The sequence below is a fragment of the Coturnix japonica genome, chromosome 1, assembly GCF_001577835.2.
Source record: "Coturnix japonica isolate 7356 chromosome 1, Coturnix japonica 2.1, whole genome shotgun sequence".
In the NCBI taxonomy this organism is placed as follows: domain Eukaryota; kingdom Metazoa; phylum Chordata; class Aves; order Galliformes; family Phasianidae; genus Coturnix; species Coturnix japonica.
Window position 1 is genome coordinate 55,680,782 of NC_029516.1, and position 24,127 is coordinate 55,704,908.

Genomic DNA, 24,127 nt, shown 5'->3' on the forward strand with positions numbered 1-24,127 from the left:
GATTTCTTTGACCATGTCTTTTTCCTCCTATCGCTTCACTCCAAGCAGAGCTTGAAAGTCATGTACTTTTCTCTGCAGAGATAATCTGATCAAACTTCTGGACTTTTGCACCTGTTATCAGTGCTGTATATTGAGAAAAAGAACTGAAATAAATTACTTCATGGTATTTGACTTAGGTATTTGGGTTTCTATGACTAAAGAGGAAACAAGAAAGTAATAAAAAAGACCAGAAAAGTCAAATGGTGAAGCAAGCTCTGGTAGACATCTTACAAGCTAGTTATGAGGAGAGAAAACAGTGCAGCAAAGAAAAATTATGGGCTAGTTACAGAGAAAGAGAGTGGGAAAATATGAAATGCTTATCTGTTTCTAATTTATTTGTATTTTCTTAACCATTTTAAGGTTTCTGTTAGCTTTCGAAAATTAAAATCTGTTTCCTGGCATGAATAGAAAGTGTGGCGCTTGAAGGAGGAAACAGTGGCTGGTTAGCAGAGTCACACTGTGTGTGCTCTGTGATACTATTAAAGGATGAAAAAGAAAAAGCAGGCTTTCCTCTTAGCCCCAAGTAACAATCCTGTTTCGCCAGGAAAGTTAGGCTTAGGGACTCCATCACATTGAAAACCCTTCCCTGCTGCAGGCCAGACATCAGATGTGGTTTTCTCTGGCTGGCAGCCTGGATATGAGTACATCTGCAGGTGGAGTAGTTGGTGATTGCCTTTGAGCTTCACAGCCTACACTAGCAGGTTGTTGGCCCTGGTGATCTCCAAGCAAAAGCTGCCCAAGTGGGAATGGTCTCGAACTATGAAGTAGGGAGTGGGATGGATGCGATAACAAGAATGTCACCCTGCAGCGTCTTGAGCTACCTGCTTTTAAAACTTTTTCTAAGTAAGTGCATTCCCTGGGTAATAAATTGCATAGTAGTGAGTCATTTTGTTTTCCTTTCAAGACATGGTCCAAAGAAATTTGATCTATGCAACTCAAAGAAAAGTTATGCGGCTGCCAAAAAATTCATACTCTCAACGTGAGCAAGACAAAAGGTACTGTACTTGCATTATTTAATAATGTAAGGACATTAGATGATGGCGCTTTTCTCTCTAGAATTCGATTTTATATTTCTTTAAATCATTTTTAGAAACCTTTTGCTGGCTGGTTTAACAATATATATATATATATTTTTTCTGTGACATTATTTGTAAATTATGCAATGTTTCTGTGAATTGTGCTTGAGGGATGTTTGGTGGCAGTCCTGGCAGCCATTGAAGACTGAAGACCTCTAGGGTAGATTTGTTCCTTATGTGAGAGCAAGATCATATATGGCTAATACAACTGTGCCAGAAATTTTCGTTCCTTGATTTATAGCCCAGCAGTGCTAAGCTATACACAGGGCAGGAACAGGGGAGTGCCAGTCCCAGGACTGTGAAGCAGATAGATGCCATTTCCTGGAAAGCTGAAATAGGAAATAAAATAGAAGCAAATTCCCATAAATGAAGTGACCTGGATGCAATCAGTTTTAGTTTGTATTTTTAAAGAAGTTTGGTTTGACAGCATTTGGACACATTTGCTTTAAAAGTTAGTTGTGCTATTGCTTTATTTCAAAAAGAGCCACCCCGACTTCAGAAACTTACTGGCAGGCAGTAGATACGAAACCAGGAGTTCGGTTTAAGGGCTGGTTCAGCCAAAGGCTGGCTGATTTTAAAATAAAGCAAACTGGAAATTCTGTGTCGATGGTAATGCTCCTATTGCCTGGGGCAAAATATTCATGCCAGGTGGATGACTGAGGACTTGTGTTGGAAGTCAGTAAGGACTAACTAATGCAGCAGCGTGTGGGACATTACTGCCCACCCATGTCCTCTGCCAGGCTGGTCCTGGCGTCAGGGAAAGCAGGCTGCTTGTCTGGCCAGCGGCTTTGAGATGAGTAGGCATGTGGAGGGAGAGGGCTCTCACCCCAGCTCACTAGAGTTTCAGGCATTGCACGTGGAGGTCTATCAGAGAGCAGTTATATAAACTATGGTAATTCTTGACCGAAGGTCTCCTATAAATGCCTGCAAAGAAATTCATTAATGTCACTAGGATGTGTATGGAAATTTAAACTGGAGAAAGGGGTAACTGGAAGGTTGAAAAGAAAAAGAAAAAAGGAAAATCCAGAGATGCCTCAAAGCTGCTGTAGAGCTGGGTGAATTCTCCAGAATGGGGATTTGGTGAGAAGTGTTGTGAATTGACTTGTTCTTTCTTCTTTTCAACAGCCTGTATACGGAGCCATCGAGTTCACTTTATCCTCCAGAATGGGACCAATCAGCACTGCCTGAAATTGGGTACAAGGTACGCATTTTCACGTCTCCAGTGGAGTCGGTGAATTATGTCTATTTCTTGGTCTATGTTTCTTGGTCTATTTGAAGCAAATGTCATTTGCTGTGGTACTAGAGCTGGACCTGTAAGGAGGTATCTAGAAGGACCTCAGGTATCAAAGTGAGGCTAAGCTGATAGTCACTCTTCACCATGAATACTGCTCTGCATTTCAGCTTTATGTTACTTTGAAGTAGAAATAATCCAGATGCATAACGAGTGTGTACATTGAGGGAAGCTTGTGATAGATTGCATTCATTTTCCTGTGCAGCAGCACCTCAGTGCCTGCACTTCCAGCCTGGTAAGAGAGTGAATGTGAGGAGAGAATGGTTAACTGTAAAGACAGGAGAAGCCTACAATTTTAATGGTAGGGTTTTCCTTTTAACGCGAGTAAGTAAGTCCTTTGGAAGGACTGGGAGTTGTTACTATCAGAAGCACCTTGTAATTGGTCTTTTTGAATGTTACAGTTGGTAGATGTTGGCAGCACTTCCAGTGAATATAGAAGAATTGAGAGTCTGTTTCAGAAGACGATGAAAGATTACAATATCTGCCGGCTGCAGAGGATCCAGAATCCAACACTTTGGCAAATTTTTCAATGGTTTGTTTCTATTTTGTTTCATTGTTCCAATGGTAGCAGAGTGTGGGTGTTTCCTGATCTTTTGTCCTCCACAGCCTCTGATAGCAGTTGCCAAAGGCAGTAGCCCAACAGAGGTTAGATTGCCACAGTTCTGTGCTCACAGATCCAGCTGGTAGTGAGTTTCACAATAGGTGCATAAGCACAAACACGTGCACACACACAAAATGGGCTTTTATATATATGCATAGAGTTGAACAAAAAATCGATACAGACAGCACAGATCTCATGAAATGATAAATAGTGCCAACAGCCTCATGCTGTTCCCTTCTCTGGCTAATCAGGTTGAAAACCTGTTGATGGAAAACAGATACTCACACACACACATTCACTTGTATGTGTCTCTTCAGGAGTTAGACACTCAGCCTACACATACGCTGGCCCTGGGATTCTCCCATCTCCAGCTGCGTTCTGCACAGATATATATATACAAATAGACCTCTCAGTAGACCCCTATACTCCATGCTGCCATTAGGCAGTTTTCCTGAGCCTCATTGTTCCTCTGGTAGGCAAGCTATAAACTGTTCTCTCTAGCATTTGGCCCAGAGATATGACTGCTTGATACCCATGTGCCATGTTACTTGCTCTTCTCATTGTCTGTCCAGCTTGACATTAACTAGCAATCAGGCAATGACATGCATAACCTTCCTTGCTTCTATTGCTGTTACCCAGAGGCTCCAGTCCAATTGTGGCACCGAGATCTCCCATATGCACTCCAGCACACTGGCTGTAGAGTTAACCACCCAGCATGTGAGCTAGAAATGAAGTCTAATGAGGAGATAAGTCAGACAGCATGGATCAGGCACAGGGCATAGCTAGATAATGGCTGGCCTGCGGACCAGTCAGTCACCTATTCATGCATGATAAGGGGCCTTCTTTATTTCCTTTTCCATCTGTTTTCCTATGTGTGTAATCCCCAAATCATGTGCCCTTCCTCTGCACCCCATAGTGAGTTCCATACTCTAAAGGGAGTACCCACCTCAGTCCATAAGCCATGCCCCAGAGCCTTTCCATTGCCTGTGGTGCTAGTGTCGCCCCAGCCCCTGAGGGCCCCTTGGGAGGGGTTGGGGCTTCTTGTTGTCTGAGTATGTTATTGAGGTTCTATCACCCGTCACTGCCTCCACGCTCCTGTGTGTGTGTGAAATTTAGACTTTTTGGTCTATTAGACTATTAGACTTTTAGCACATAATTCAACATGTTGATCTTGCTAATGTTATTCAAAAAGAAATCTATTTTCCTTCACCGAGTTGTGGAATCTCAAACTTAGTATCCTCATGGGATTAAAAAAAACCCCACAACTGTTTATGTGATAAAACTAGAGGTAGAGATTACACAGTTTTTACTGTGGCTTCATGCTGTTCATTTCATAACCATATTCATTCATTCAGGATTATACAACCTGTTAACTGGAAACAATTCCCTCTTGAGAGATGTTTATCTCTTTACTCTCTAATGTGATTTGTGAAGCTGAATGCAACATGGTCCATGATGATGTGAGAACTTTTTGTTTGCAGCTGTGCTGCAAAGTACCAACAGAAGAGCACAGCAGGCAGTATCCCCACTGAGAGCAGTTTGTGTCACTCTTTCTCCACAACCCCAAAGTAGGATGAGTTGGGTTGGGAAGTTGTCCTCATTTGAATCAGTGCAACATGTCATTCATTTTTTGTCACTAGGCAGAAGGAGCAGATGAAGAAGCTCCATAAATCGAACAGGGTGGATGAGCGGCTTCTGTTCCACGGGACAGACCCATGCCATGTGCCGTCCATCTGTGAGCAGAATTTTGACTGGAGGATCTGTGGCACTCATGGGACAATGTATGGAAAAGGTAAAAGCACGTGGCCTGGACTTGCATCTGAATTCTTCGGGCGTTTCTAGAACTCAGGAAAGAGCTCAGCAAAAGCTGTGTTTTCTGCTTATCCTATTTCCTTAGACTTTCTGTTATTGGTGAAGCAGCATAAAGCAGTGGTGAGAGCAGCCAGGTCAACTCATATGGTCCTACCACGGGCCCAGCCCCAGTTGCAGCGGGGACTCCATAGGCAATGGCAGGCCTAGTGGGAGGGAGTTCATGGCATAGCATGGTGGGCTGGCCAGAGTCTGTGTGAAGTGACTGCCCCTGAAGCCCACACACCTGTACTTAGTGCAATCTCATCTGTTCATGTCTGCATCACCACAAGCAGTGTCAGCAGCCTTCAGGAGGGACGGAAAACGTTCCTCTTTGCCTCAAGTATTTGCTGTTTAGCGAAGCTTTTAGACAGGTGAGACAGAGAGGCTGAGGGAGAATTATGACTAGCATCTGTCTGCTTCAACAAAAGCCCACATGAAAACACTTGGCAAGGATATGTTCAGAGCTATTTGAGGCTGTGGGATCACTGGGTGCCAAAGAGCTGATAGCAGATGATGTTCATTCCTTGGTTGATGTATTCTCTTACCTGTGGCTTTTCCTGGTCCTAGGAAGCTACTTTGCCAGAGATGCCAGTTATTCTCACCAATACTGTTCCTCCAGGATCGGCCGCAACAGCATGTTTGTAGCTCAGGTTCTTGTAGGGAAATTTGTTAAAGGGAACTCTGAATACCTTCGTCCTCCACCCACACCAAACAATCGCAACAGACTCTATGACAGCTGTGTGGATGACCCGGAAAACCCTTCCATCTTTGTCATCTTTGAGAAGTTCCAGATTTACCCTGCCTATATCTTGGAGTACAGTGAAACACTCCAATCTCTATGTGTGATCCTTTAATGAATCACAGAATATTCTTTGTATTTACACTGAAAAACTTTAATAAATCTTTTTATTCATGTTTGTACAGGTTTAGAACTTGCTAATACTAAAATTTCCTTAAAGATGCTAAAGAACATTTTGTAATGCAGCAAAACAGTACCAGACTCCTGAAGGCCTTGGGGGCATAGCTTTTGTTGCAGGACATATTCTTTTGCCAACAGAAGGTGCTAAAGTTCCACCTTATCTCTTGCCTGGGGAGGCTCTGCATACTCTAATGCAGTCATGTGTTCTGACGCTGGAAACAGCACTGCTGAGTGTATGATTAATTTTGCTTTGTTTTCTAATCAAGTCATTGCTGGCACTTCTCACTCTATTCTTCCACGTGCAGTCTGCCCATCCTGCTGGGTATGTCCTCACCCAGTTCCCATCCTGCTGCTGATGTCCTCATCCCGTCCCCGTGGGAAGAATCCCTGCCTCATTGCCCTGGATTTTGGCCAGAAGAACCAGGGGTACGGCAGCTACTATTTTAGGATCATTGTGTGCAACCTTCAGTTTACATCATTCCTAGGAGTCGTCCAACCTCCAGGTGTGGTTTGATGCTTCTCCCAGTGCCAGTGCTGGTGACTACTAGGGTGAGCAGGGTCAAATGCAGTGCATTGACCTACTTGAAAGCTGACTTAACAAAACAAACAAACAAACAAAACAAACAAATAACCCAGCCCCAAACCACTTGAAATAAACAACTGCAAAATATCTGCAAGAACAATTCCTGGGTTAGCTTGTGCCTGGACTGATAGAAGAGGTGAAGCTGCAGCACTGACCAGCAAAGGATGATACTGAACCTAGAGCCCAGGCAGGGCTTTGTATGGTAAAAGATTTGGGAATACTTGGGTCAGCAAGATGTTGAAGCCACTATTAAAAATGAAAAGCAACTCCATCTGCAAATACTTCTTCATGGGGTTTTTTCCTTGATATTACAAATCTGCCAGAACTTCTTGCAGACCTGAAATTTGTGCTGCCTCTGGAGCACCTGCATGCCTCCCAAGTTCTGCAGCTGTGAATGAAAGCATTCCTCAGCACCCTTTCAGATAAGAAATGCTTGCAGTTAGGCAGCAATGTGCAGTTGTCGCCACTAGCAATGACACCCCATCTTCTTTCTCTGTACTTGAACTCCTGAAGATCTCCTGTCTTTGTGAGTATTGGCAGCTTCTTCAGTTATTCCTTTAACAATTGCCTCACAGGAGCCAGTAACAACTTCAGAAGAATCAGTCGTTTTACACTTAAAAATAAGACGCTTCTTCCACATACAGAGAAATACCTGCTTTTATTTGCCTGCAAAGATGTTAGATCAAGTGATTATTATAATTCATTTCTAATTGATTTCCTGGTGGTGGTGCTCTAAGGCCTTCTCAGTGCCTCTGGTTTTAACAGTGTTTGGTTATGTATTTATGCACCTGTTCCAGGCTTTCTATTAAATGAACCCTCAGCAAATTTTAAGGCCTTCTTTTAATGTAGTGACGCCAAGTTTCACTTTGCAGCATTTTTTTAAGAATTCTTTTAACAGTTACAAGAGGATTTATTACAGGGTGATTAAACTGTAGAAAACTAATGCTCGATTGAACATGCTGAACAACATTCCAAAGCACTTAAACTCCTAAAAGTCAATCTGAGCCCCATAACCTGGTACTACCACTGTATGAGGGCCAGGTGGAGAAAACACAGATATTGTTCTTGGCGTGACATGCTCAACAATTGCATTATTTAACAAGGCTCTTTATGAACAGAGGGAATAACAGTCCAGAACTGATGTGTGGTTGAGGTAATGATGTGGGACCAAGGGTTTGTAGGATTGCAGAAGGCATCATCGGCTGGAATCAGACTTTCAGAGCCCAGGGAATAACTTTAATTGCTCCTGTTCTTTTGCAGTCCTGCTTTTTTTTGCTTTTTTTTTCTTTTTTTTTTCTTTTTTTTTTGTTGTTGTTGAAGTCTGTTGTCTGATATATTGAGTCCTAGACACAGTTTCCATTCAAAGTATCTTTCCAAAATTACTTTTACATCTAGCTTACAAATAGGCGCGCTAGAGAAGGCTGACCTGGATCACATCCATCTGTTCTTAATAAGCTTTGATTTTCATTCCAGATGCTTTACTGCAGTGTCAAAGGACCCATTAATCAGTGTGCCAGAGCTCAACCTGTAGATACTTGGCAAGTGTCTGCATATGATATTCTAACCACTGGAGGAAGCTATGTCTTTACTCATTCCCAAAGAGAAGTATTATTTCACTGTGTGTTCTCTGAATCATTTTTCTTGGGCTGTATCTTCAGCTCTGGACTCCTAAAAATTCTCCTTCAAAATTATTTTCCCTTTATTAAATCCAAAGGAGATGTTAGAAGTCACGTTGGTCTTTGCTTTCTTTAACATTTTGTGCACTCTTTCATGCTTGCATTCTGTAAATCATAGTCATAGAATGGCTTGGGTTGGAAGGGACCTTAAAGTCCACCCTGCCCCAACCTCCTGCCATGGGCAGGGCTGCCACCCAGCAGCTCAGGCTGCCCAGGGCCCCATCCAACCTGGCCTTGAGTGCCTCCAAGGATGGGGCACCACAGCTTCTCTGGGCAGCTGTGCCAGTGCCTCACCCCTAGGACAGGTGATCTTTATTATCTTTATCTCTTAGTGGGATTGAGGGCACCCTCAGAAAGTTTGTAGATGACCCCAAGCTGAGCGGTGCAGTTGATACAACAGAAGGAAGAGATGCCATCCAGTGGAACAGATGCATCCAATACACAAAACTGTACACTACTAATCAGACCTAAACTTTTGAATGACACTATCAAATATGTATTTCTTTTTTTCCACCAGGATCTCCTCCAGTCTCTGCTCTTTGAGTAAGTCCATTTTTTTTCCCCTCAGCTTCCGTTTCTTCTGGCTCCTGTTAACGTGTATAGCATCTGAATGGTTACCTGTATTTGAAGCAATACTAACAATAGTAACAATATAAAAAGATACAGCAAAACCTTCATAGCATAGCAGCTAGAAAGGTGATTAGCAGGTCTCTTCTCTACCTAAATGCTATCACCCCAGATAAAAAACTAAAAACAAAACAGTCAAAATTCTATAATAATGCTAACTGTGAATTTATTGTGATTGTGAAGCTGCTGCTTATCATAGAATGGCTTGGATTGGAAGAGACCTCAAAGATCATCTAATTTCCTCTACAGCAGGCAGGGTTGCCAACCTCTAGATAACACTGAAAGGCCCCTCTAGAAAGTATTTTTGGGGGAAACATCTCCTTTCAGTAGACAGCATAGGGACATGGATTTGTAATTGAGTGATTCCCACATTTGCAAAGGTTTGTTGAGCTCTGGGAGAATCAGAAATATTGATTTCTACAGTTGAAACATCGATAAGAGCCAAGTAATATTATTGCCAACTACCTGGCATCAGGCATCTGTTCGTATGATGTGCTGGCATGTAAGCAGTAGAAAATGGCTTGTTTGGGTTCAAGCATGGGGCTGTCAAAGTAGAAAATAAAAAGCCTTTTAGAACTTGTTCTCTTCTGTGAGGATTTGGAAAGCAGACTATTTTCTGGGCTGTGAAGTGATGACAGCAGTCCAGGAATTCCTGCTGAGTCTGGACTTATCCCTCAAGACTTCTTTTAAGCAACCTGCCAGAAGCTGATCCTTTCCTTCTCCCTTGAGTGGTTGTTTTCTTTTTTATTTTTATTTTATTTTTATTTTTATTTTTATTTATTTATTTTTATTTTTTTATTTAAATCAGTTCTGAATTTTTCAGTTATTCCTGACTCTCATTCATTCATGCTGGGTGATTCTCTATAGTGGACCAAGTATGGGAAGCAGGTAAAATCCATGGTAGCCCGGACACCCAGCTCAAAGTCCTAACCCCTACCAGAGGAAAAAGTGCTCAGATTATTACTTGCTGTCTGATGGGACCAAAAGACCCCGCGGTGGGTCCCTAGGTGATGGTGCCCGCCCGCACTCAGTGGCAGTAGTGGGCTGTGAGGGGCCGGGGAAGGCGGTAAGTTGCCAGAAGCTGCTCTGCCTCCTTTGTTGCTTCATCTGCTGCCTCTGTGGCCCGTGGTTATTTCTATATATGAAAACAAGCCAGGGTGCATTCTTCCTTCAGTCGTTATTCCATCAGCTTTCAAACCTATGTGAACTTTTGGTATCCTCGACGTCTTGTGGTAAATATTCAGAACTGAACCATGAGCCGCTTGAAGGGGGATCTCCTTTTCCTTGCTTTGAAACTAGATGATCTTTGGGGTCCTTTCAACCCAGGCTGTTCTATGATTCTATGACTTTGGTGCCTGAGTGAAAGAATGATGAGGGCATGTTTCATGGAGTTCTGAGCAGCCACTCTTAGTGCAGTAAGGAGAAAGAAGTTAAACATAAAACAGAGAAAACTGAAGCGGTTTGGATAATAATTGAAACTGGAGGTGGCATTGGCCTAAATAGCCATTTAAGAGTGACTTCTCTGACTATATATTATACTGTGTTATATGAAAGCTCAGAGGCACAACTGCTACAATGAGAAAGTTCTATGCAGATGCCTTCTGAGTGACAGTTTAGTGCCTGAAGCAGAAATGACAGGGAGCAGAGCAGGGACTCGATTCAGGGGAGCGTGAGCAATGCTAATCTTGCTGCATTGCACAATGACATGGGCTCTCCTGGGCAGTGTTTCCAGATGGCAAAGGTCTCCTCTCTCATTCTTTATGTGTCTTCTCTTTCAAGAAATTGTCCAGAGAAATAATCACACTGAAATAAAAATCTGCAGAAGTGTGAGTGCTGCAGCCAGTGACAGTGAGAACCAGGACAAGAGAGGGTATGTAATGTTAGCTTGTTATTTTCCTGCCCATGGAAGACAGTGTCTGCTCATTGAGTCCTCTCCTGCTTCATTATGGCTCAAAGGTCTGTTGAATTTGTTTTATGATTCATCTTTCTGCAGTGCATCACCATAGAATATACAGAACATCTCTACTGGAAGCTTGCGTTAGTAAGGAAGAAAGGCTATAGTAAATTCAAGAGATGTTTTTTTCTGATGTATTCTGAAAGATAGTTTACATCTCATGACCAGGAAACTGTTTCATAGAAGTCCCTTAAGTCTGGTAATCTTTTTAAAACTTGTTTTAAACAGGCAATCAGATGTTGCAGACACACGTCATGTTTCCTTCAGAATGGGATCATTCAGTGCTGCCTGAAATAGGATATGAGGTATATAACTTTTCACATCTGTTCGCTCCTTTGGGAAAACAAATAGTTTTCTTGTGCTTGTGTTGAGCAAATCTAAAAGACATGTCCAAGTCCAGGTGCTGGCTTTGTTAGTTTTCAGTCTGCAAATATGTCACTTCTAAATGTTTTGTGACAAGAGGGACAAGGAAGGCAGCGCAGCAGATTTTCCCAAAGGACACAGGTTTCATTAAGACTGTCCATTTATCATAGGTCAGTGCACAGAAATGTTGCTTCATCCATTGTGCTTTTGGTTTGACCTAGATGACAGCTGATGGTCTGCAGTTTGAGCTTCAGTGCTCTCTATTCACAGAGCTGTTTCTTCTTTAAAACTCAGTCACACTCTAGAGTTTCAAGTCAAAGCATGTGCTTTAGGAGGATCATTTAGGAGGAGCTTGCTTAGGAGTGCAGATGCTCTCTGGGCAGAACAAACATGTTCTACAGAAAGCAGTAACTCTTTCGTATTACAGACAAGTCTTTGGAGTAGGAGCTTAGGGTACACTGGGACAGGAGTGAGAGGAGGGAAGGATTCTAGATAAAAGAATGCTTCAGAAAATCCCAGCCTGTGATTTCACCTGTGTTGTTGGGTTGTGGATAAGTCTTCTGGGAAAGGTTAGGGAGGTGTAGCTGAAATAGTTGTAACATATTGGTCTCTGTTGCCTTAACATTTTTCAGCTGGTAGAAGTGAACCATGCTTACGGCAAAAACACAGAAATCGAAGACTTATTTCAGCAGACAGCAAAAATTATTGCATCCTTAGACTGTAGAGGATTCAGAATCTCAGAGGTCTTAACTGTTGTGGGTATGGGAGTATTCCTTGCGAGTGGACTGCTCCCTTTCTCTGTTTTATGATGGAGGAATAACCCAATACATAAATGGGGAGGGAGGGTGCTGGAAAGGTTAAGGTCCCGTGGAGTTAGACTTAGAATTTAAATGATTTTTTAAATTACTGTCTGAAAAACCAACCAATTTAAAATTGTTTAATTATGAGATGGCTTTTATAAGTCTGGGTTCTAGATTTCGGGTTCATATGAATCTTGTTTTGTAAGCTATTTTCAAGCCATTCCATTCTATTTCCTTTCTTAGGTATAAACATTCTGAGGCATTATGATCTTGGGTTGTATGTAACCTCCCTACTGGGAGAACAACATGGGGATGTATTTTCTTTACTGTTTGGCTTCTTACAAAGACAATGTTCCCATTCAAAACGGAGAAGGCCAGAGCTGCATTTTCACACAAAATCTGAGATGTTGATTGACCACAGCCATAGCAGAGAGTGAACTGTTTCCGCAGGATGTGGGAAACCTGTGCTTAATTCTAAACTTGAACTGAACCTGAGGCTCCCTGTTTTGGGTACCTGGCCTTATCGTTTCACAAATGGAGCATGAGATAAAGGTCACTGGGATCTGAGTGTAGTAACCAGAGTTGCCAATCTGAGACTTGGGTTTTCCAGTAATTAACAGCACTAAAACCAGATGTTCTTGAAAAACAAAAAAGAAGTGGCAGTTCCAGTAGGCATTAGCATTTCTTGCCAATTCAGCAAAAACATCTAGTCAGAACTCAGATAGAGAGAACTCTTTGTCCTGTAGGTGTAACATTTCCTTGTGGTAAGCATTTCTGTGACTGAACAGAGCCTGAGAAAGCAGTAGCTGAGTTTAATTTAATGAGCAGTGAGGGAATGGACGTAATTGGCTGAATGAATGTTACCCCTCTGATAGGAAGAGGAACTGAAAACTTGTCAGTGTAACTAAAGAAGTGACCACTTCAGTTGTTCTCTTAGGATAGACATACAGAATTTATACACAGGATGGTCTGTTTAGTAGCCAGTGTTTTCTTAGAAAAATTGAAACTTGAGACCAAAACTTAGTGTTCGCTCTCTCAGGAATTAAGAGTTCAAGGTTGCAGAGGAATAGAAATAGTGCTCTGGTTGGCTTGTGATCTTTTGTCTTTACCCCTGTATGAGGTCTGAAGTGCAGCTATTTGCGAAATATTAGAAACTCAGTTTTCTTGTTTTGTACCTCTTCACCCTCATCAAGACAACCTCATATTTCTAAAATATCTCCTGTTATGCTACAAGTATTTCTTTTTAAAATATCATCCAAGTTTACTATGAATATTTCTGTTTGTACACAGTACATAGATTATTCTTAGCTCCAGCACAGAATCTTCTTGGTTCTTCTGCTGGTCTCGTGAGAAAGACTTATACAGTTTTCTTAGGGTGAAGGCTGGAGAAGGGAAAAGCGTGACTGGCCATGATCTGCTCAGATCAGATCTAACACCACAAAAGAAATAGATGTTCCCTGGTCTGCATACCCTCTTTCCTTTTTTTAGCAGAGCCTTGCAAAAGCAATGCTGAACAGACAGTGCTGTGGGCATTTGTCTTACCTGCCTTCTGTTGGTATGTTGGAAACCACCATGCAGTTTGTTTTCAGATGAAAGGCTTTGTCGTGTGTTTCATCATGCAGTGGAGGACAGGTCATGTAGTTATACAATTTATTTTTTTTGTTCCATCTCCCACGCTATTTGGATTTGGGTGATAAAGGCAAAAAGCCCATAAAAACAAGAAGTACTTGTGCATGGCATATATGTATGCTAACCATATGACGTGTTTTTCTGTAGGCAAAAGAGCATATGAAAGAAGCCTGAGACAGGGGTGTGTGAGTGGCTTCTGCTTCATGGGATGAGTCCATCCCACGTGATGGACATCTGCATGCAAAATTTCAACTGGAGGATTTGTGGCATTTATGAGACAATGTATGGCAAAGGTACAAGCACATGGGCTGGACTTGCATCAGAACTCTTGGAGTGTTTCTAGAGCTGAAGGAAGAGCACAGCACAAGCTGCACTTCCTACTGTGTGGGCCTGATTCTATTTGCTCAGACCTTTTATAACCAGTGAACCAGCAAAATACAGCAGTCAAAGCTGCTGGATCAGCCTTATGTATTGATGCTTTAAAATAAACCAATGTGGAAACACCTGGCAAGGATGTGTTTAGAGCTACCTGGGGGAAAAATTAGAACAAGGCACATGTTGAGTTGTTGGCTGCCAGAGTACTGACAGCAGATGTTTGTTCCTTTGGTTTAAATGTTTTCCTATCTGTAGCTTTTTCTCATCCCTAGGAAAATTATTTGCCAGAGATGCTGGTTACTGTCATCAATACTGTCCATCCAGCACAGGCTGCTGTTCCATGTTCATTGCTTAAACTCTTGGGGAAAAATCTACCTGGCCTTCCACTCAAACCTGGGATTTTAAGCAGACATTGGAATAGCTGTGTAGCGGATTGAAAAAGCCCTTCCATCTTTGTCATCTTCAGGAAGCACCAGATTTACCCTGCTTGTGTTTTGGAGTATACGTGCTCACCCCAGTATGAATCCTTCAAGTGGTAACAGTGCCTCATACCTTGTCTAAAAATGACACTTGAACCACAGATATAAATCTATATTTTAACTCTGTGTTGCATGTAAGTACCTTGCAGCTGACTTTCAGCCATGCTGCAGTTTTGTTTCAAGTTGCAAGAGAGAAACTACAACAATGGCAACTTATGGAAAGGCTGGGTCCTCCATGACTGTTGTTATCCTCCTAAACAGTCTGGTGGCAGTTAGATTGTAATAAATAATATAATCATGACAATGTGATGATGATTTGGATGTAAATGTGATGTAGATTTAAGTGTGCATAATGATTAATTTATGGAACTAATTGCTTCCATGTATAATATGGTACATATCTGGATATCATTTGGGACATACTTGGGGAAATGAATACAGAAAATTGAGGAAATGGAGTACTAAAAAGGCATGTTTGAGGAGTGACTCTTTGGAGTTGTTTTTCCATAGAGCGAAGATCATCAGCATCATGTCAGTGTAGGAAAAGTAGACAATGGGCTCCAAGCTGTTTTTGTCCTGTGGTTTGGCCGCTTTGAGTTTTGTGGCAAGAAAAGGCCTTTAGATCATATCCTAATAGAGAGTTACATCATGTTTCCTTATTTCTCTACTGGTCTCATTTGGTTATCTTGCACTAAGAGTCAGAAGCGTTCCAGTTCAAACAGAAGAAAAATGTCCTGGGTAACAGCAAAGCACATGTTTTGTTGGTCTTCCTCAGCTTGCCTTAATCATTGCTAACGCTGGAGTAGACAACATGCTGAACATCTAGTGAAGGGACGTGTCTTCATGTAACACCTCTCATAGAATGGATAGCTGCTAGAGACTATACTGAAGTTCAGTCATACCACAAAACAAAACAACAGTAATTTCATGCTCCCCTAGAAAGAGCTAAGTTGTTATTTTGAGCTGTTTGTGCCCTCCCGGACTGTGGGCTGGGCTGGTCTCTCTCTGAGGGGATTACGCAACCTCCCAAAACTTGGAGGAGGCCCCTAAAAGGTTCCTTGGATTCACACCAGAATGTCATAGTGGATTTCTACCATCTGTTTCCACATAGGTCTACAGGAGCATGCTGAGTGCCTGGCCCTCGTGTGCTGATGGCAGCACCTTTAGATGTTAAACTTGGGCTGGGAGGAGGTGGAGTGGTGATGCCATTTCACGCAGCTGCTGCTCAGTTTTTGCTCTTGGTGAGGGAAGAGCAATCTCGCACTTGCTCACATGGGGATTGATCTTTCCCACAGATCAGCTGGAAGCAACCCCTTTGAGTTCTGACCTGGTGCCAGCCCTTTCTCTCAGACGTCCTTAGTGGGCCCCTGTGGGATGGGATGAGGGTTCTGCAGCAGGCTGGTAAGGGAGCTGAGGGTTCAGGGTGTTGAGGGTGCTTTGAATGATCTCCTCTTGTGAGAATTCTGTCTTCTGTCCTTGCCCAGAACTGCGTGTTGGAAATGCCTGAGAGCTTGTGGTGTCATCCCAGCCGTCTGTGGGGAGATACCATGAGAAGGAGTCCTGCAGCTTCTGTCAGTGGGAAATCCCTCCCTGGGGGCTGTGGGAAATCAATGGGAACCCCATAATGAACACTGGGGATGCGGTTTGCTTTGTTTCCCAATCAAGTCATTGTCAGCGTTTCTCAATCCATTCTTCCACACTGAGTCTGCCCATCCCACTGGTGACGCCACACCTTGAACATCGTTCTCTTGTCACCACAGGGAAACTTCCTATACTGCTGCAGAACTTCTCTGGGTTTAGGTTGGAAGAACGAGAGGTTATGTCAGCTACTGGAGCCAGATCACTACCATGCCATGACATTCCCACTGAGGAAGCCTGGAGTGAGCTGAATAATGGGGGGTGGCAGCGTCCCACTGGAGCTGCAGAGCAGGGCTTGCAAAAGTGACTGGTGTGTCAAAGGGCCTTTGCATAGCCACCCCCTTTCCACCGTGCAGACTGAACTTGGTGGTGGCTGTTTGAGATTATGTTTTGCAGCCTGGCACTTCTCCATGTGACTGGTAAGTATCCAGTGATATGTGCTGTGACAGGGATGGACACAGATTGTTCTGACATCCCAACTTGCAGCTTTACATCTGTAGGAAATCTCATAAATAAATTCACCTTTGGAGTGAGTTGCTGCATTTGGTTTATATCCACTTTCTTAGCCTTTTGTGGGGAATTGGAGGATTTTACCAAAAGCTGAAGGTTTTCATAAGCAAACTAGTGATCTCATCAGGAGCTTCATGAACCCAGTAGATGTGGTTATAGTTAGCTATGGATAAGCACAGGTCAACAAAACCAGAAGATAAAAAGATGCATTTGAAGGGGTGACATATCCAGTTAGAGCTAAGACTTTTCCTTTAACTCTCTTTTTCTTTCTCAAATTCAGATCTGTTCTGGCTCCCTCAGACCACTAGTACTGCTAGGTGTTGTTGCGATTTGCTGGGATGTGTTTTTTGTTGAGTGTTTATCAAATTTCATGTTCCTTAACCCTGAAGAGTTCCTGTCTGGTTAGTGAAATCTATCTGAATTAATTCCACTGATAAGACTGGGGTATGAATTTCCTCTCTGTGTTACAATCTGAACCACAAGTTTCTGGCTTGGGAGTGGAGGTGTGTGTGGGGGGGGGGGTGACTGAGATGGACTCTTGCCATCACTGGGCACAAATATTTCCTCTATAATGCAGAATACCCCAAAGGGTTTCAAATGAACTGTATCCTGTCTCTATCTACACACAGACACTGGGGTCTGCCATTATGCTTTTTGCATTTTTACATTTCCAATTTGCTGTATAAAAAAAGACACAGTACATCAACTGCTTTACAGCAGAGCAAACACTGTTTGTTAAATCATATGCAGGTAAACAGCTCATTTCCTTCCTTCTGTATTGTTAAACCTCATAACCCAAAATCTTATTTCAGGTTTTTTTGGAGGTTGGAGGTAGGTTCCTATTTTTTAATGTCAAAAAAATGCTGTTGCTTAGAGCATTTTGTATTTTTTAATGCTTGCAGGTTTCTTTGCTAACAAATGCTGGTAAACTGAATATAATGCATTTTCTTGCTGTTTGCAGCACATCTTCCTCAACTGCAAAGCAGGCTTTCATGTCAGGGGTTTCACAAAATGAAAGCACTCTGTCCCTTTGGGTAGTAGAGTTCAAAGGGAAAATCACCCTAGAACAGTGCTATAAATTCATTCTTATATTTTGATTCTGTTACCACATGATAAGGGACTGTCCACTGATACACAGTAGGAAATGAAGGAGATGATGGACATTGAGCTGTACAGAGGAATTCCTCCTGGCCATAATCAGCACAGCTGGTTACAGTGTATTTACTGGAAGAAATTTTGGCGTCTGCCAAGTAGATGAAGTTGATGTCTAGGCATCCAGAAAGCCCCATGTGGCTTAAACTGAATACTTATTTAGTCACCCCTCAAACAAACAAATGGTATCCCTACATACAAGGAACAGAGTCTGATAAATGTAGCTATTTTCATTGCATGAGATTCATAACTCTTATGGGAAGCAATGGTTTTTGCTTCCTGCAGGCCTAGATAAGAGTTCATAGGAAGTGCTTCAACATAGTATTGGTAACTGTAGTCTGTTCTGACAGAAGGAAGCAATGGCTAATTAATACTGAATCAAAAGATGGTTATGGAAGATCTGCTGACAATCATGTAGTTTTCTCATGCACAAACATCTGTTTTCTCCAGTTGGTCCAAGCCTTCCCATTTCTGTATTAACACTTGGATTGAGTCAGTCTAAGTGAGTTGCATAAAACTTTGCCCAGTGAGTTTTCTAACACAGTTACTTAACTGTGGTTAGCAAATAGCTTCAGTATATTTTTCTTTAAAAATCATTATGTTCCAGTATGGCAGGAAGATTTTCTCTCTAGTGTTTGAAGGAAATGCTGTTGAGACATGCTAAGAGCTGACTACTACATCGGTGTGGAGGACAGAGTGACAGCTGGAGGAGGACCGAGTTTCTTTGGGTTAAAATCACAGATGTTATATGGGAAGAGGGGACAGGAGTGATGAAAATGAAAGTTTGGTTTTGAGTTAGAAACCAGAGGAAGAACTGAGTCTAAGGGCAAGTCTAGGGCTGTAGTTCTGAACAGGTAGTCAACCAGAAAGCCACACCTCAGTAAGGCAGGCAATGTCCCTTAATGATGCATTGTGCTCACACCAGGCTGGGGTATTTCACCTAATCAGTGACTCACAAAATGAACTTCTTGTCTGTGCTGTATTCTCCTTGCAGATTTGCATGACTTTCTGCATAACTCTGCAGCTTCCGTAGGTGAGGTGCCAATCTGTCTGCAGGTATTCAATGGTTTGAAAGGGAAAGAAAGATTGCTTTGAAGCTAAGTATTAAACATTAGTTCTAGCTTTATAACAACTGTTTCTGTCATTGCTTTCCTATCTCTGGCCTCAAAATAGCAAAAGGTTAGTGCCCACCCAGAGCTGTGGGCATCCACTGCCTTACAACCAGCAGCTCAGGTTACGCTTGTCTCCTCAAAAACTGTTAGAGCTACCAAATGCAATGCTTTCAATCTACCTCTGGCAATGGGAAGAGTTTTCCAAGTTCTATGGACTGTGAGAGACCCCTGTAATCCTAAGGGAGCTGACACCCCTTTTGGAAGCTGGTATGCAAAATGTTGACCTCTTAACACAGACAACTGCTGCCATTTAGGACCTTCATAACTAATGCTACTTAAAACATCCCAGCTAGAAAAGCTATTGATGTGATAACTAGGAAAGAACTCTATCAATACCTTAATATAAGTTGTAGTCTATTCAGCCCAGAGTTCACAGTTGAGAAAAATGTGACTCAAGAGCCCTCAATTGGCTGACAAATAATACACACTGCTAGAAGTAGGGGAGCCAGGCTGGATTCTAAGATATGGCAACAGGTGGGTCAGGTGGATGGACTTCCCAATCAGTCCAGCTGGCGAGTGGAACTCTGGTCAAGGGTGAAGGTAGCATGAGAGCAGGAGCCACGAATCACCCAGGCTGCCATCTGGGTAAATAAAGGCTGTTGTAAAATGCACAGACAACCAACCAAAAACTTTGAAATATTTGTAAAAAGAATGAAGGTACTTGAGGAACCAAGCAAGGCAGAATGAGAAAGAAAAAAAAAAACAGCAGTCTTCACATGGTTTTCAAGGTAAATTTTTCAGTCTTCACCTTCCTTTACTTTGTATGATAGAGTTCTATTGCAAATCCAGGTGATTAACGTTTCCTGGTACTAAAACACAGGTGTTGAGATGGCCATCTCTGGTAGCAACAGTATGAAATATTCTTTGAAGAAAAAGGCTGGATCTGGAAAAATTGAAATTTACAGAAGAAAATTTTGTATTTTCAACAACTTCTTTCCTCCTTCCCTAGCTTTCAAGAAACAAGAAACCCAATGTTGAAAAGCCAAATTTGAAAAGAAAAACAAATATACTGTGTCTGGAAATCAGAAACCATAAACATTTATCTGCAGTGTGACTTGAAACTTAATATTCCCATCTGGTCCCCATCAAAGGTTCTTGGGAACAACAGCTACATAAGAGTGAGCTGGACTCTGAAGACTGAGGTACGTCAGGCACATTTATTCCTCTGTCATTGTGGTGCTTTTGTCTGTTCTGTACAAATTTGCTTTGCCATCAAATGAGGACCCCTCAAATGGATGTATTATAGTATGAGGAAAACCCACCGTCTGTTTCCCAGTAGGTGCAGCGACTGTATAGACAAAAGCACCTACTAAAAGTTAAACAAGAAAATCTCAATGTCAATATTTAGACTCTGGATAATGAAACTCCTTCAAACACATGAGAGTATGCTAAATACTCCTTTGATACCTCAAATATACCCAAAGAATATCCAAGCTCTTTTTCAAAGTGCACCCCTAGCTCTCTGTACTGTTGTTCAGATTTATGCATTGTTCAGAATGATTGAATATTGCCTGGAGCTGAGGCTGGGATTTGTTTAACCAGTGTGCAGGGTTAAAACCAATCTCAAGTCCTTTTATAACAGCTCTGGGATCTGATCATGCTTAACTTTCTTTGGTACGTGCATTTAGTTTTATTTATTTATTTATTTTCTGGTAGGTTTCTCTGTAATTGATGTAACTTATTCCTTTCTTGTACAGGGTACAAATGCATCTTTTTATGCAACTTTTTCTGCAGCATCCTTATTTATCAGAAGGAAAAGAAAGGACATGTTAACATATATTCATTTGTGGGGTGTTTGGTTTTTTTTATCAAAAGACATTTGCATTACAAATGAAGTATCAAATTGCTTTAGTTTCATAGTAGCATACACAAACATGCAGAATTCCTCAAAACTGATCCTGATTGGACAAAATACCTTTCATCTAATGAAATCAATCTTTTTTTCTTTCTTTCTCATTCTAGCAGCAGAATGTTTAACAACATGCAAGCCTGAATGAGTGCCGTACACAGACACTACTGATGAGATTACTTCTATTCCCCCCTCATCGGTCCTCGTGTTCGCATTGTTTGGAGGGGTGAGCAGATGACAGCACACAGGAAGACCCCCGTTTATTGTGATTGGGGATTACCACCTGGTTTTCTGCTTCCATTAGAAACTGAGCCTTAATAATAGAAGGGTGTGTGTGTGTGCTCAGAGCAAAAAACAGCACAGTGTTTCTTCTCCAGCTGAGCAGGTCTCTAATTTATTTATTTTTTATTTTAAGTATTTTCAAATACTTCATTCCTTCTAAGAGAACCTACGTTCTTTGCCTTATTAATTGCTCTTATTTTTTCAAAGCTGAGTGAGAACATATCTTGTGGCTTAGGTCACGCTCAATAGGACTGTATTTACTAATGCTCCTGGCAAACAAATTAGTGAGTGCCCATTTACAGAATGAATTAATGAGGATTCCCAGTTCACTATACAGTTATTGAGCTAGTGGCTATGTTTGGTTTTCTTTTATACGCTCAAGGTTCACAGAAGTGATGCTGCTAATCTTTAGTCTTCTGTGTGTTATTGAAACAATGTTCTGGCCACTTTGCTAACAACTCTTTTCAGCTGCTTGGCAACACGAGTCCATCAAACAGCTGGTACCTTTGGAGTGCACTGAAAGCTCCGTAGTTCATGCTTGATGCCCATATACACTGTAGTTCCTACTTATCCTTCTGGTCTCAGTGTGCCTTAAAAATAGATATCTTTATATTTCAAAAAGACTAGCCTGTCATGCACTTCAGTGTATTTAAAACGTCATGGGCATGCTTTGAATTTTACTACTTTAGCACTCTGTAGTTACTTTTCCTTTAGCTCTGAACATTACAATCAGATCCTTCTTTTGCTTCCCTCCCTCCCACCATGTTTTTAATTTCAATATTTCCTGACTGTTAAAAATACTGATTTTGTTCCACTGATTCTGAAATAGTGCATCCAGCAGTAGGTACTTTTTTTCCTGAGTGCCTGAATGTGAATGTTCATGAAGCTGTGCACGTGTACGGTTTGCCTATGAGTACACCGTAGTGAGGACTTTCACTTTAGCCAAATGAAACCAGAGCAGCTTTGATTTGGTTTCATTACTGAAAAACACATTGTTACAAATGACATTTCAGTGTGAATGAACCTGAGAGCATTTGGGAACTTGGAATAAATCTTAAGATAGGGAGATAAGACAGAATACAAAGGTTAACTCATCTCTTTCAAAACCTAGAAGGAAGAGACTGGAGCATGTAATTACATGGAGTGAGGCTACTTGTATGTATTTTGCAAACACACTTAATGTCTTACATTTCCCCATTTGAATAAATGAGTATCCGAAGATGAATAAGGGATCAGTTACATCCACTTCATCTCCTAATTTTGGAAGCTGAAAGTTTGTTTACTGCTTGGGGACACAGAAGGAGTATTTTCCATCCAGGGTCCTCCCTTTGCTCTTCCATCTTTCCCAGAAAATGTTGGGATTCCCAGAAGAAACTCATAATTGTGGAGCAGCTCTCACAATGCAGCCATCTGCCTGCAGCTGATTTTCTTGGTCAGAGGCTGTTCTGTGCAGGGGCTCTCTTTGCAGACATGCCCATCTACTGCAGTCTGGTGGAGCAGGAGAGGCTACTGGACAAAACACAGCAAAGATCTGAATCGTCATCCAACAGCCCTCTGCTTTGCTTTGGGGCAGGCAGTGGGGCCTTGCAGGTATGTTTGGAAGGGAAACCCCTAGCTAATCGTTATTAGGGAAGCTGATTGAGGAAGGCTGCTTGCTCCCGTACATCTTTGTGTTGTTCCTACCCTGGACAGAAACCTCCCCACCCTCTCTCCTGCCATTCAGTTACCTCGGTGTCTCCCCCATGTCTCTGCAGCCACATGCTTGTTTCCTGGAAGCAGGAGTGTGTTCCGTAGAAATAGATTAAGACAAAGCAGTCAGCAGTAATTGCAAAATAACCCTGCTCTGGAATCAGGCAAGCTGCCAAAGAGCATTTATGGAAACAAAAAAGTAAAAACGTAGGAGAATCAGTACTCCCAAACAAACAGCTTCCTTTCAAAGTCAGAGTCCGGTGCAGCCACCATTTCTCTCTTTCTCACTCTTCCTCAGCAGGCCTGAGATGTCAAATGCATGATACCCTTTTGGTGTTAGCATTGTCATTGTCAGTGGCAAGACTGTGAGGCGGTGCAGGTCTGAAATTTTCTGTGCTATGTTTGGGTCATTAAATTGTCTTCTCTGGGTCTGCCCTGCTAGATGAGAGGGAAGGTGGTGTTATCAGGAGGTGCTGCCTGCTGGAGCACAGAGTGCCCTCTGAATGGCAGGACCTTGGCTCTACCAAACAGCCCCACGCCCTCAGAACAGAAAACTCAATGTTCTGTATTCTTATGGCTTGGAACAAGCAGATATTTCATCACAAACTGTACATTTCTAAATGGATCTGTCTTGCACAACATCACTATGCATTCAGCAATTCACTCTAATTATCACTTTATGACATTTTGCATCTGCTTCTGTTAAGGCAGTGAAGTTACTGTATATTTTCTTTGAGTTGTTTCATTTTAAAGTAAATTGTTTCTGTGTCTGGCTGTCAACAGCTGCATTTCTCATTTTATGCATTTAATGTATGCTCATTTTCTGCAGTGTGTCCTAATACTGTAGCTCAGCTTCTAACTTGAGACCACAGAACTCTTTCAATTAGGCTCACAGATCATCTGCTCTTCAAGGTTTTTACTCAGACTTGTGGAATTTAATCTTGATTAACAAATAATGAATCTTAACCCCTGGTAAAAGCGTTGCAGCTGTTAGAGGATCTTCAGAGGATTTTTTCAGTGTGCCCAAGAGCTTTGCAGCCAGGAGAACTGGTACCTGTGGGTGACTTATAGGGCTCCTGAGAGGCAGCTGGTGTCACCCTGTCTATCCTTTACCCCCAGACACTCATGTCAGCAGCCAACCTCAGGCAGGACCAGCAGATCTAAGTATGGGACATAGTCAGTGAGGTAAATGGGGATTCAAACTCAACAGGCTCACTTTGCTTCTTAGCACAGCATGAAAAGCCATATCATGTTAACAAAATAATGAAAGACCCAAGAAAGCTTAGAATAAGATTATGATATTTTTAAAGGCAGAATTCTTGTGAGCTTATTTTCATAATTCAAAATAAGATGCATTTTTTTCTGTGATGTGTTTTGATCGTTTTTGAAATATCACTGTTGGTATTCAGTGCATAAACTACTGCCTAATGCTCCCTGTTATAATATCTGCTGAAAACAGTTGACCAGAAAGTTTCTGATGTTGATAGTTTCTTAGTTTCTTTCTTTCCATGGTTCGTCAGCTCACTTTCTTAAGTGTGAACTGGTGATCTCTTGTTTATTTTTCTCTCTAAG

The 24,127-nt window shown here is 41.9% G+C and overlaps 1 protein-coding gene across 7 annotated transcripts in view; it reads left to right on the forward strand.

Moving 5' to 3' along the window:
- LOC107316024 (protein mono-ADP-ribosyltransferase PARP12-like) overlaps nt 1-24,127 on the forward strand; it is a 33,992-nt gene that overhangs the window by 4,089 nt on the left and 5,776 nt on the right. For 3 of the 7 annotated variants that reach the window (XM_015867078.2, XM_015867089.2, XM_015867069.2), the window contains exons 4-8: nt 944-1,034; nt 2,241-2,316; nt 2,808-2,938; nt 4,648-4,799; nt 5,426-5,781. In XM_015867078.2, the coding sequence (XP_015722564.1) occupies nt 944-1,034; nt 2,241-2,316; nt 2,808-2,938; nt 4,648-4,799; nt 5,426-5,712 (737 nt within the window). In that variant the 3' untranslated portion in view covers nt 5,713-5,781. Of the gene's footprint in view, nt 1-943; nt 1,035-2,240; nt 2,317-2,807; nt 2,939-4,647; nt 4,800-5,425; nt 5,782-6,082; nt 8,200-19,684; nt 19,878-20,697; nt 20,970-24,127 lie in introns of those variants that run through there. The other 4 variants (XR_001556148.2, XR_001556149.2, XR_004307895.1 and 1 more) reach the window with 4 other exon arrangements.